The sequence below is a fragment of the Ovis canadensis genome, chromosome 1, assembly GCF_042477335.2.
Source record: "Ovis canadensis isolate MfBH-ARS-UI-01 breed Bighorn chromosome 1, ARS-UI_OviCan_v2, whole genome shotgun sequence".
NCBI lineage: Eukaryota > Metazoa > Chordata > Mammalia > Artiodactyla > Bovidae > Ovis > Ovis canadensis.
The window spans coordinates 261726494-261739347 of record NC_091245.1 but is presented as its reverse complement, the minus strand read 5'-3'; the positions used below and the strand labels follow the sequence as shown (position 1 = coordinate 261739347).

The 12854-nt window shown below is 45.9% G+C and overlaps 1 protein-coding gene across 18 annotated transcripts in view; it reads left to right on the top strand.

Annotated features, from left to right (window-relative positions):
* Positions 1–931, top strand: part of NEK11 (NIMA related kinase 11) — a 274263-nt gene extending 273332 nt beyond the window's left edge. For 17 of the 18 annotated variants that reach the window (XR_011251824.1, XM_069565829.1, XM_069565825.1 and 14 more), the window contains one exon: positions 146–927. Coding sequence is in view for 17 of the 18 variants with exons in the window: in XM_069565829.1 (XP_069421930.1) it covers positions 146–437 (292 nt within the window). In the remaining variant the exon portion in view is untranslated. Of the gene's footprint in view, positions 1–145 lie in introns of all 18 variants that reach the window. The other variant, XM_069565902.1, reaches the window with a different exon arrangement.
* The last annotated feature ends 11923 nt before the right edge of the window (positions 932–12854 follow it).

Here is a 12854-nt window from a genome sequence, read left to right as displayed (position 1 = left end):
AGTCCCTTGTGTAAAATGGCAGTGCTGTCACTCTTGGTATCCACAGGTTCCGCACCCCTAGCTTCAACCACCTGTGGACACACAGGGCTGACTGTACGGTTTCTCAGTGTTAACTTTTCTTGCTCTTTCCTGACTTGCCTGGCAGATCGGCTGTGCAGAAGCTGGGAGCAGAGGTGTTTGAGGAGGTCTACAGTTACCTCAAGAGAGCAAGGCAGCAGGGAGCCAGTGAGGCAGAGGTCTGGGCGGCTCTGGAAACAGTGGTGCCTCGAGCCAGCGACTGTTTTGAGGTTGACCAACTACTCTACTTTGAGGAGCAGTTGCTGATCACCAGGGCAGAAGGGGTCGGTCTTCCCCAGAAGCATCATGAAGCAACTGTCAGCAGCAAGCGGGTCCCAGTGGACAAGGTGCCTGTGAAAATCCATCAGCACTGTCGCTGACCTCTGTTCTGGGACATGGGTGCAGAGCAGCGGTCTCGACCTTCAATCCCTTGTCAATCTCCCTCAGAGAGTAGTACACTTGGGCCTCAGTGTTGCCAGGTCTATACTGGGAGACGGGCACATGGATCAGCTTGTCTTCCTGAAGCGTAGTCCTGCTCTGGTGCCTTTGGGTCCCAGCAGGGTTGGCTCACCCTGGCCTTGGTCTGGGAGAAGGCATGTGCTCTTCACATTTCCACTCAGTGCCGACTGCTCTGAGTCTCCGGGGACTGTGGGCAGCCTGCTCCTGAGGGGGGTTGGTCCCCAGCCTCTGACATGCTGAGCTGCTTCTCAGGGACCAAATGTCTCAGGTTACCTGCTTTTGGCCCACTTTACCCTTGAATGCCTAACAAGCAAGAAGTGCATATGTGTAAGGATAGAGCAAATCCTTTCTGTGATGTATTCCCCAAACTCATCCAAGGAGTATTAAAGACTTTTATTTGTGGCTATAAAATGAATCACCTATTTTTCTCTTGTCTTATCCAGAAGTATCTTGTTGAATGTAGCACATCCATCTAAGGATAATTACTACTTAGAGGAGCTAAGACTTTGCTTGTTGCCTATTATTGTCCAGTGCTGTGCTCATTACTATAAGAATCTTGCTTCATCAAATCTTTTCACCAGAGAGAGTGAGAGAGTCCTGGTCACGTGGGTTGGAGTCCTAAACTGGATTTTGGCCAGGTTCAAGTCCCTGTTACTCTGTCTGGTGTCAATTTTATTTTTAGTCCAGTCACAAGAACTCAAGAGGGGCAGAGGGGAAATTTCCTCCTCCCTGACACTTGGGTGAGTTTTGGGGTCAGAAGAGGAAATAGGTAGATTTTCAACTATTTCACAAGTAAAACATGTCCAGGGAATATCACCCTGCATTTAAGAACATACTGGAGGGGGAAAAGACTGCCTTTACCCTTTTACCAGCTGGAGCGGCTGACGGGAGATACCCCACGTCCAAGGTCAAGAGCAATGGCTGCACTTTGCTGGAGTAGCTGTGAAGACATACCCCACGTCCAAGGGAAGAGAAACCCCAGTAAGACAGTAGGCGCTGAGAGAGGGCATCAGAGGGCATCAGAGGGCAGACAGACTGAAACCGCAATCACAGAAAACTAGCCAATCTGATCACATGGACCACAGCCTTGTCTAACTCAATGAAACTAAGCCATGCCATGTAGGGCCGCCCAAGACAGATGGGTCATGGTGGAGAGTTCTGATAAAATGTGGTCCACTGGAGAAGGGGATGGCAAACCACTTCAGTATTCTTGCCTTGAGAACCCCATGAACAGTATGATGGGGAAAGAGTGGCTGACTTTATTTTGGGGGCTCTAAAATCACTGCAGGTGGTGACTGTAGCCATGAAATTAAAAGACACTTACTCCTTGGAAGGAAAGTTATGACCAACCTGCTGCTGCTGATGCTAAGTCACTTCAGTCGTGTCCGACTCTGTGTGACCCCATAGACGGCAGCCCACCAGGCTCCCCAATCCCTGGGATTCTCCAGGCAAGAACACTGGAGTGGGTTGCCATTTCCTTCTCCAATGACCAACCTAGACAGCATATTAAAAAGAAGAGACATTACTTTGCCAACAAAGGTCTGTCTAGTTAAGGCTATGGTTTTTCCAGTAGTCATGTATGGATGTGAGAGTAGGACCAAAAAGAAAGCTGAGCACTGAAGAACTGATGCTTTTGAACTGTGGTGTTGGAGAAGACTCTTGAGAGTCCCTTGAACTGCAAGGAGATCCAACCAGTCCATCCTAAGGGAGATCAGCCCTGAGTGTTCATTGGAAGGACTGATGTTGAAACTGAAACTCCAATACTTTGGCCACCTGATGCGAAGAGCTGACTCATTTTAAAAGACCCTGATGCTAGGAAAGATTGAGGGCTGGGGGATAAGGGGACGACAGAGGATGAGATGGTTGGATGGCATCACGGACTCAATGGACATGAGTTTGGGTAAACTCCAGGAGTTGGTGATGGACAGGGAGGCCTGGTGTGCTGCGGTCCATGGGGTCATAAAGAGTTGGACACGACTGAGCGACTGAACTGAACTTACCCTCTTAAGTTCTGTAGCTGGAGTCTTCAAAGTAAAGTGACCACAGACAGCAGAAGAAAAAGGATACACATTTTACTTGATTTAATGTTTTTACATGACATATGTGTGTGTGGGGGTGCTTTTTAGAAAGAAGTGAAACTGCCAAAGAAACAGGCCTGACAACTTAAACACTATTTTGACGAAAGAGCAGGGATCAATATGTGGAGATGTGACAAACAGAGGGAAAAGAGGTTTTATCTCCAAGGGGGGTAAATTGTGGGGCTGTGACAAAGAGACACATGGAACTGGTGGCAGATAAGGGGTGAGTTAGGAGTCTGCACAGATATGTCTCGGCATCGGTGCCCCATCTTTGGATTTTACCATTGTGAAAATGCTTTGTCCTTCAGCCATACTCCGTGTGGGCATTAATCACTGACCAGATTGCAAGATGGTAAGTGGAAATTGGCTGAGCAATTGGAGAGCTAGGAAGCTGCTTGTTATGAATCAGTCACAGGAGTGAGGGAATAAAGAAGCTCTGCTAGTGCGTGGCTTTGTAAAATACATATACATTTCAGAAATGCCAACTGACCTCTCTGCTTTCTTTTTATGCAGGGGAAATGCCACCAGCTATTCTGGGTGTTATAGAAATAAGGCGCACAAAGGAGAGTGATGGGAATTAATTATTTAATGTATTTGGGCCTGGGGCCAAAGTGAAAGCTCTCAGTCCATTATATAGGCTCAGGATAAAGGAGGCAGGCAAATTAGACAGCAGCTCAAGGAGGGAAGATACTCCACTCCTCTTTCAAGATGGTGGGGCAACTCATGTGCCTTAACTACTGTGTCAGAAGGGAAGGGGGCCAGGCCACCAACATGATAAAGGAGGAAAAATGAAAAATGGAAGAGAAGAAGAAAGCGGTGAGAGAGAGGCAGAGACAGAGAAGGGGAGGAGAAAGGGACAGGAGTGAACACACAGCAAAGAGTATTTTAAAATGATCTTCCTGGGACTTCCCTGGCAGTCTAGTGGTTAAGAATCTGCCTTCCAATACAGGGGGTGCAAGTTCAATCCTTGGTTGGGGAGTTAAGATCTCCCGTGCCTTGTGGCAAAAAAAAAAAAAAAACCACCTAAAATATGAAACAGAAACAGTACTGCAACAAATTCAATAGACTTTAAAAATGGTCCACATAAAAAAATAGTGATCTTTGTTTGCATAAGGAAAACAACTGAACTTGCTCCCAGATGATTTCCCTCATAGCTCAGTTGGTAAAGGATCTGCCTACAATGCAGGAGACCTGGGTTCAATTCATGGGTTGGAAAGATCCCCTGGAGAAGGAAACAGCAACCCACTCCAGTATTCTTGGCTGAAGAATCCCAAGGGCAGAGGAGCCTGGCAGGCTACAGTCCATGGGGTCGCAAAGACTCAGACACGACTTAGCAACTAAACCACCAACCACCTCGCAGATGACTAGGACTCTGGACCCACTCTCACCATGTACTGTGAGATCAAGCACAAGTCATTTCCTCGGAAGCTCAGTTTCCTGCCTTTGCCTGGAGATTGCCATAAAAAATAAGCAAAATAATGTCGCATGTTGAATCATGGGGAATTGCTCATGGGGCTCGTGTGCACATGCTTTAAATGCTGCTAAGATGCTGTTAAGATGCTCTCAACTTTGGAAGAGGAATTATTAATTTTATTATCAGGCTGCCTGATCTCCCATCATTAGAGATTCATCCCTGAAGGCCTCCTTAGGTGGTTAAGATTCTAGTACTGACATCCAAACACACCCCCAAAGTCAACACTTTACGCCATTTTCAGCCAGTTCTTTGACTAGGAATTTGCTTACAGTCAGCTGAGAGCTGAGAGGCTGTGAAGAAAGCAGCTCTGGGAAGGCCTTTGAGTGATGCCAAGGACCAGCTCTACGTCCTGCCCAGGCCTCAACACACTTCACATGCAGGAACCCACAACATAAGCTGCATCCCCAGTGCCCTCAGTATACTCAGCTCTCCCCCAACTTCAGAAGGAAATTCAGAAATTTAGTCCAACAAATATATCTTATGAAATAATATATCCGTAAATACCCATTAGGAGTGCTGTGCTGTGCTCAGTTGCTCAGTGGTGTCCAACTCTTTGTGATTTCATGGACTGCAGCCCACCAAGCTCCTCTGTCCATGGGGATTCTCCTGGAGCCAGTAAGATTTACACAGAAAATAAAGCTTAATGCTAATAGAGTATTTGCAAAGCAGAGTTGTAAGTTTAGTTGGGAGACAATCATTCAGCAACTAGAGTTTTTTCTTCCCAAAATATTACGCTTTTTCCTGCTCTTAAAGATTGAATTTTTGGCTCCAGTTCACCCCTCCCTGGACCCTTGACTGCTCTTTAACTTCTTAGTTCTTCCTACTGTCATAGGAGGTGGGTATTTTCCTACCCCCAGACTCTGAGTTTGGTCACGGAACTGTTCCGGCTGTATTATCACTCAGGAGCAGGAAACTTAACAGGGATAGTTGGTTAAAGGGCATGATGTTTCAGTTATATGCAGTGAATAAGTTCTAGAGATTTTATGTACATAAGGACTGTAGTTAATAATACTGTATTACTGTAGACTTACAAATTGCCTAGAAATAAATCTTAAGTGTTCTCACCACACATACATAAAATAGTAACTATGTGAGGTGATAAGATACATTAATTAGCCTGATTGTGGTAATTTCACGATGTATATGTCTAGCAAATATATCAAATCATTATGTTGCACCCCTCAAGTATATACAATTTTTCTTGGTCAATTATACCTCAGTAAAGCTGAGGACACGACTGAGTGACTGAATTGAACTGAAAGCTGGGGGAAAATTCAGGCAAGAAGGAGACAAAGATCTTACAGGCACGAAGAACATGCCGCCTTTTCGTGCTACCAGTTCATCGAGTGCGAGGGTGACCGTGGCAGGTTTGAGTGGAAGGAGTGTGGCTGGTCTCCAAGACACCCCCAGCGGGCCCTCACCTCTGGTAGGTATCCTGCTCTGTCTGTGCAGCTCCCTATCATGTGGCATCAGGGATGGCCTTGTGGTCAGGAGGATCCTGTAGAAGTCATGTATGACTTCTGACACTAGTCATAAAAGATATGAATCCCAGGTTGCTTTCCCTTGGGTGCCTCACTCTGAAAGAAGCCGGCCACTGTGTCATGAGGGCACTCGAGCAACCCCATGGCAAGATCTATGCGGCATGAAACTGAGGCTTCTGCCACCAGCTCTAACTTCCAGTCATACAGTGAGCCACCTGGGAAGCAAATTCTTCTGCCCTAGTCAAGCCTTCATCTGATGCAGCCCGTGCTGATTGCTAGACGAACACAGCATGAGAAACTCTGAGCCAGAAGCATCTAGCCGGCCATTCTGTAATTCCTGAGCATCAGCCACTGTGAGATGTGTTTATTGTTAAGCCTCTACCTTTTAACAGTACATTTCAGCAACAGATCACTAATTCAGAAGGCAAAGTTCACATGTGAGGTGTTTGGTTTTTTTTTTTTTTTTCAGTTCCTTTATTTTTATTTACATTTTTGACCATACAGCACGGCATGTGGCATTTTAGTTCCCTGACCGGATCAAACCCATGCCCCCTTCATTGGAAGCACAGAATCTTAAGCTCTGCTCCACCAGGGAAGTAGGTTCCTAAACACTACTCTATTTTTTGGCCATGTCACACAGCTTGCGGGATCTCAGCTCTCCAAGCAGGGACTGAACCCTGGCCACTGTAGTGAACGGCCAGAACCCTAACCACTAGGCACCACAGAACTCCACACGTGAGCTGAGCTGAGTTTACTTTGCTGAATCCCTAGAAGTGCGCAGCCCCTGAGGAAGACATGGCTTTGAGCTGTAACTTCAGACTGTGTGGAGGGCAGGTTTGAAAAATGTCTGAGATAAAGCAATATTAGGCTGATCCAGGTGCAAAGATGAAGCCTGATCATCACGTGATGAGTCTGGGCATTGAGGGTGGAGACCAGGAGAGGGAGCTGAGGAGTGAGGGTTCCCTGGGGTGGGCAAAGGAGCAGGGTGTCGAGGAGGCTCCTAGGTTTCCTGAAGGCGGGCCGGACAGGCATTCACGGAGGTGGGGGTATAAGAGACGCAGGTGGGGGAGAAGTAGCTCATTCCTGGGTATGCTGGATTTGAGGCATTTGTAGGGTATTCAGTGAAGAGAGGTCCAGGTATGAAGCTGGAAGTATCTGAAAAATTCTGTCCTCTAATGGACCCCCCTGATGAGCTCCAGACAACACAGCTGTGGATATTTTTGATGCTGTGCCTGCAAATAATCAAGAAGACAGCTGGCTTCTGAGAATGCCACCTCCTTGAAGGCTGCTGGATGTAACTGCAGGTATGTGAATGCCTAAAAATTAATAATAATAGCAGCAGCATCTAGCCCTTTTAGTAAGTACTGGTGGGTAAACCTCAATGGGCGCCTGCTGGCAGCTCTCCGCAGGTGGCACCCCCTCTCCCTCCCTCCTCCTCCCATCCTATAGTCGTCAAAATCAGCAGTTCTTAATCTTGGCTCTGCATTTGAAACACCTGGCAACTTTTATGAGGATTAAATGGGATGGTGTAAAATTTTCTGACAAATGGGGGATGCTTGCAGTCTTCTTTTGCCTAAAAAGTAAAACCAAACTCTCACCCCCACCCCTACCCCACCCCACCCCGCCCGTCTCCTGGACCAAAAGAGATCCTCTCTGTGAAAGAGTTGTGTGAAATGCAAAGCTTTATTCAAATGTAAATTATAACCTTTACCTTTAACTTCACGAGAAGTCAAAGAGCTTTTAAACTATGACAAACATCAAACTATATATAAAGAGAATAATATAGTATGCCTTTGTTTGGGAACTATCCCTTAGCTTCAGAAATGATCAATATGTGGCCAATCTTGATTTTATTTATAGTCTCACCATTACTCCCTCGCTGGCTAATTTTCTTATCATTCATAAATATTTCAGCGTGTATCTCTAAAAGATAAAGAAACTTTTTTTGTAGAAAGCTACACCACTATTACGCTTAAAAGTGTTAGTCGCTCAGTTCCGTCTGACTCTTTGTGACCCCAGGGACTGCAGCCCACAAGGTTCCTGTGTCCATGGAATTCTCCAGGCAAAAATAGTGGAGTAGGTTGCCATTTCCTTCTCCAATTACACTTACAACATGATCAATAATTCCTATCGATCAAATATCCGCTCAGTATTCACATCTCCCCCCCACACAGTCTTTGTTTCTTCAGATTAGAATCTAAATAATCCCTTCACTGGATATGTCTCCTCCATCTCTTTTAATGTATGGATTCTGCCCCCATCTCCTCTTCCCTTGTAATTAATTTACTGAAGAAACCAGCTCATTTCTTTTGTAAAGTTTCCTTAGTCTAGATTTCATCATCCTGAATTAAAAAAAAAAAAACCCCAAAACTTTATTTTTAGAAGTATTAGATTTACAGAAAAATTGTGAAGACAGTACAGAGATCCCAGATAGTTCACAGAGTCACCCCTACAATCACCATCATACCACGAGTGCATGGCACCCACAAGACTTACCACTGTTGATGCTGCTCTGGGTCACCTGGCCGAGGTGCAGAGGTAACAGTGTCAGGTTTCACCAGGTACAGAGCCCCTGCCCTACCCCGGTCTGTTAAGCCCCACGTGCTCATAGCCCACACTGGAGGAGTGGCAGTTTTACTTACCCCTTCGGGGCAAAGCCTCTATATAAATTATTTTACTCTACTGAGTAGATTTCTTTTCTATTTATGTACTTTTTCATAATTTATATCAGTGTAGACCTGTGGAGATTTATTTCATCTTTGGGTTATAACCCAACAGAGCTTTATTTTCTTGCCCAGACTGTTTCAACTTTGGCTGTAGGGAGTTCTTTCAGTTGGCTCCTGTGTCCCTGCCGCTTTGAAAAACTCCCATCTTGCTCACTCTCTCTCTCTCTCTCTCTCTCTCTCTATATATATATATATATATTTTCCATTATTGATTGATTGATGAATTTTCAGTGTACTTCCTAACTTTCCGATGTCACAAGATGCTCTGAGCTCATTATCTATCCACTGTATATTTCCTGGCCCAGTGCTTGAATCAGCATTTCTCCAAGGAGTCCTGGTTCCTTTTACTGGGAAATGGTAACAGAAATCAAGATCTGGGCACTGCGTGTGCTTGTTGCTCCCAAGGAATCACTTCATTTAGGCCCTCCCAGCTGACAGAGCAAGGACATTTGTATGTATACTAAATGTCTCTAGAATATACACTTACCCAAAAATGTTTCTGTATATAACCCTCAATATCTAAACTAAACAAATTCTTGACTGATGTCTCCAACTCTAATCCACTACTACCTGGATCACCTTAGCTTCTTCCTGATATTTGAAAAAGATTTTTTTTTTTAATTTCTTATGATAGCTAGATTCAAATTCAGTTTTGGGGCGAGAATATTTCATAGGTGGGACATTTTCCCATCATTTTAATGATGTTGGCAGCCATTGATGATCATTTCTTAGGCTCTCCTAATTCTTTAAAGTTTAAAAAACAGCAAAGTTTTGATTGATTTCATCTTTCTTCTCTGAATAACTGGAATTCTCTATAGAAAGAAAAACCTGGTTTTTCCAGTAGTCATGTACTGATTTGAGACCATAAAGAAGGCTAAGTGCTGAAGAATTGATTGCTTTTTAACTGCGGTTTTGGAGAAGACTGTTGAGAATCCCTTGGACTGCAAGGAGATCAAGTCAGTCAATCCTAAAGGAAATCAGTCCTGAATATTCATGCTGAAGCTGAAGCTCCAATACTGTGACCACCTGATAGGAAGAGCTGACTCATTAGAAAAGACCCTGATGCTAGGAAAGATTGAAGGCAGGAGGAAAAGGGGATGACAGAGGTTGAGATGGTTGGATGGCCATCACCAACTTAACGGATATGAGTCTCAGCAAACTCTGGGAGATAGTAAAGGACAGAGAAGCCTGACATGCTGTAGTCCATGCAAAGAGTCAGACACAACTGGGCAACTGAACAACAACAACATCAACTATTTGGTTGCCCGAGGTAGAGCTCTCTTCTCATATACTTAAAAATCATGAATAAGTTGCCTAAGCAGTCTCTGAGGCTGAACACTTGAGCTATTTTTGCTCTTGAACTGGGAGCATCTCTGGAGGCATGTGGCTCAGTTCTCGACCTTTAGCCCCAGCTGCTGGGCAATCTGCCTCAGGAGGTGGAAGAGGAGAGGTGGGGACAGAGGCTGGGCTCCCCCAGCAGAGGCAGAGAGCAGTTTGGAAAGGCAGGCCAGGCCGGAGGGTCTTGATGGCTTCCATATTCATCCATCCTGAAAAAGCTCCGGTCTCATTTTCTTGTAGAGCTATTGTCTTGGTTTCATAGTTATTCACGTTGCCATAGAAATAGCTGAATTAAAAGTCTCTTTCAAGCAACCATTAAAGGACACAATCTCTCGAAGCCCTGGAAAAGGCACGTTCGACCCTAAATCCCCAAGGAAGCCCTTCTAGAGAGAAACCAAGTCACCTTTAGAGTGTTAAGGGTAAGGGTTTTAAGGGTAAGGGTTAAGTTTAGAGCACAGTTTGCAGCCCTGGTTCCTTATCAGAGTCACCTCAAACGCATATAAAAACCACGTATGGGACTTTCCTGGCGGTCCAGTGGTCAAGAGTCCGCCTGCCACTGCCGGGGACGTGGTTCAGCCCCTGGTCCGGGAAGATTCTACATGTCGTGGGGCAGTGGAGCCCGTGTGTCACAATGACTAGCCTGTGCCCTGGAGCCTGTGCACTGCGACAAGAGAAAGCACCACCAGGGTAGGCCCCACTCACTGCAGCTAAAGCAAGCCCAGGCGCAGCAACGAAGACCCAGCACAGCCAAAATAAATAAATGCATACAGGAATAAAAGCAAAAAGAAACCCATTTACGCCTCAGTGCCACTTCCAGAGATTCTGAATCCCTTTGTCTGGGGTGGAACCTTGGAATTGGCAGGGTTTTTTCTTTTATTATACTTTTGAGGTATAGTTGACATGTAATATATAAATTACAGGTATACAATATAGTGATTCTTAAGTTTTAAAGGTTATACTCCATTTAGTTATTATAAAATGTTTGCTATATCCTCCGTGTTGTACCATATATACTTGTAGTTTACTTTATACCTAATATTTGTACCTCATAGTCCCCTGCCTCTATATTGTCACTCCCTTTTCCCTCTCCCCACTGGTAACCACCGGTTTGTTCTCTTAAATCGGTGAGTCTGCCTCTTTTTTGCTATATTCACCAGTTTAGGGTATTTTTTTTAGATTCTATATATGTGGTATCATACAGCATTTGTCTCTGTTTGACTCATTTCACTTAACACAACACCCTCCAAGTCATTCTTTTCTATGGCTGAGTAGTATCCCATTGTATTTATACCACATCTTCTGTATCCATTTGTCTGTCGGAGGACATTCTGGTTGGTCGGCAATTGCAAATAATACTTCCACAAACATTGGAGTGCATGTATCTTTTTCAATTTCAATAAGTGTTTTTTTGTTTGTCTTTGTCTTGTTTTTGGATATATACCCAGGAGTGGAATTGTTGGCCCTGTGGTAGCTCTATTTTCAGTTTTTTGAGAAAACATTGTACTGTTTTCCTCAGTGGCTACACCAATTCACATTCTGGAACTGGCAGTTTTTATGAGCTTTTTGCAAAGTTTAATCGTTTAACCTTGGCAATTTCCAGACCCCTGGATATTTCTTAGATTTTCTAGAACTCTAAGAGGGGAATGACTTATATCACTCATACAGTTTCATCACTTTGATTCAACTGCCTCTGTCAGTAGATGCCATCTCTGCCATTTATTAAGAAGACTAAGCTAGGAAAGATGATCCCTCACTCCACGCCCACCCCCTACCCCACCCTACCCCATGCTGAGGCCTGGTGAGCTCCAAGTGCCAGCCTTTACACAGTTCTCTGGCCCACCCTGAACTCCAAAGATAGCTATATTTGCTATGCCTAGCACTGCTCTGAGTGCCCCAAGTCTCTTAATATCCCTAATAGGTTGGTATGTGCCTACCTGCTCAGTGTTAGGCTCTTTGCAACCCCAGGGACTGCAGTCTGCCAGGCTCCTCTGTCCATGGGATTATCCTGGCAAGAATACTTGCGTGGGTTACCATGCCCTCCTCCATGGGATATTCCCAACACGGGGATCAAACCTGCATCTCTGGCATCCCCTGCATTGGCAGGCAGATTCTTTACCGCTGAGCCATCTAGGAAGCCCAATAGGTTGGTATAGGTTCTACTTAACAGAGAGAGTTGACAGACTTTTGCCAAAGCCAGCCTGTGTCTGGGAGGGTTCTTGGGCTTTTTCTTACCACATTCTGTCATTTACAGGCTGTGACTCCAAGCCCAGCCTCTCTCAAGAAGCTGACTCCTCCTATCCTTTATGTAATAAATACTGACTGCTGATGAAGAGAGAACCTACACAGAATGAAGGGCCTGAAAAAAGGTGCGGAGGCTTAGAACGCGGGATTCTGAACCCCTGTTCCTCAGTCAGCATCAGGCCCTGAGGAGCCCCCAGTTCTGGGGGTGGGCTGTTCCCCACCTTCCTTCCTTCAATGGTCTGAGCCTAGAAAGCCTTGGACACTTCTACCTATGACTTTTGCTCTCTCTCCTTCCTGCGCCCACAGGGTTTCAAGCACAGCCCTTTCCGGGAAAATCTCTCCTGTCCATTCTATCCACCACTTACCGCCACCCCCAAGTCCTGACCAGAACTACACCCTCACACCTCATCCTATAATACCCATCCCAGAAAGTGACAGCGCCATCCATCCAGGCCGGAAACCCTGCCATCACCCTGGCAAAGTATCCCTCCCCACCGACTCAATCAGCTACTGAGTCCCTGCAGTAGCACCCTCAGGATGGCTCTTAAACCCATCTCTGTCCCAACTGTACAGGATAGGTCGAGGCTCTGAGCCAATTCTGCTCTATTCCCTTCCCACCGCAGGCCCAGGGCACCATCTAGACTAACCAGGTGTGGCTCCCAGTACGCCCACCTGGCTCCTCCGGTTCCCAGGACGCATCCCTGTCCCTAATTAGACACTTAAACTCTACTCGGGCAGAAAACCTCTGCGCACGACTCAGCAATCCCAACACTGGTGAAGTACCCTGAAGCTAGACTGTGACTGCAGCACTATCACCGGACTCCTTTTGCGTCCAGGATCCTGCCACTCCTGCAGCCCCCGCCCCGGCCCAGGGCCACTTTCCAGATGCCCCACTGGGCCTTCGCCTTCCCCGCAGGTCCCGCTCTGATTGGCTGCCACCGCTGCCACGTCTCGCCCGAGCCCCGCAGGGATTGGCCCTGGCCGCCAGGCCCTACAGGAA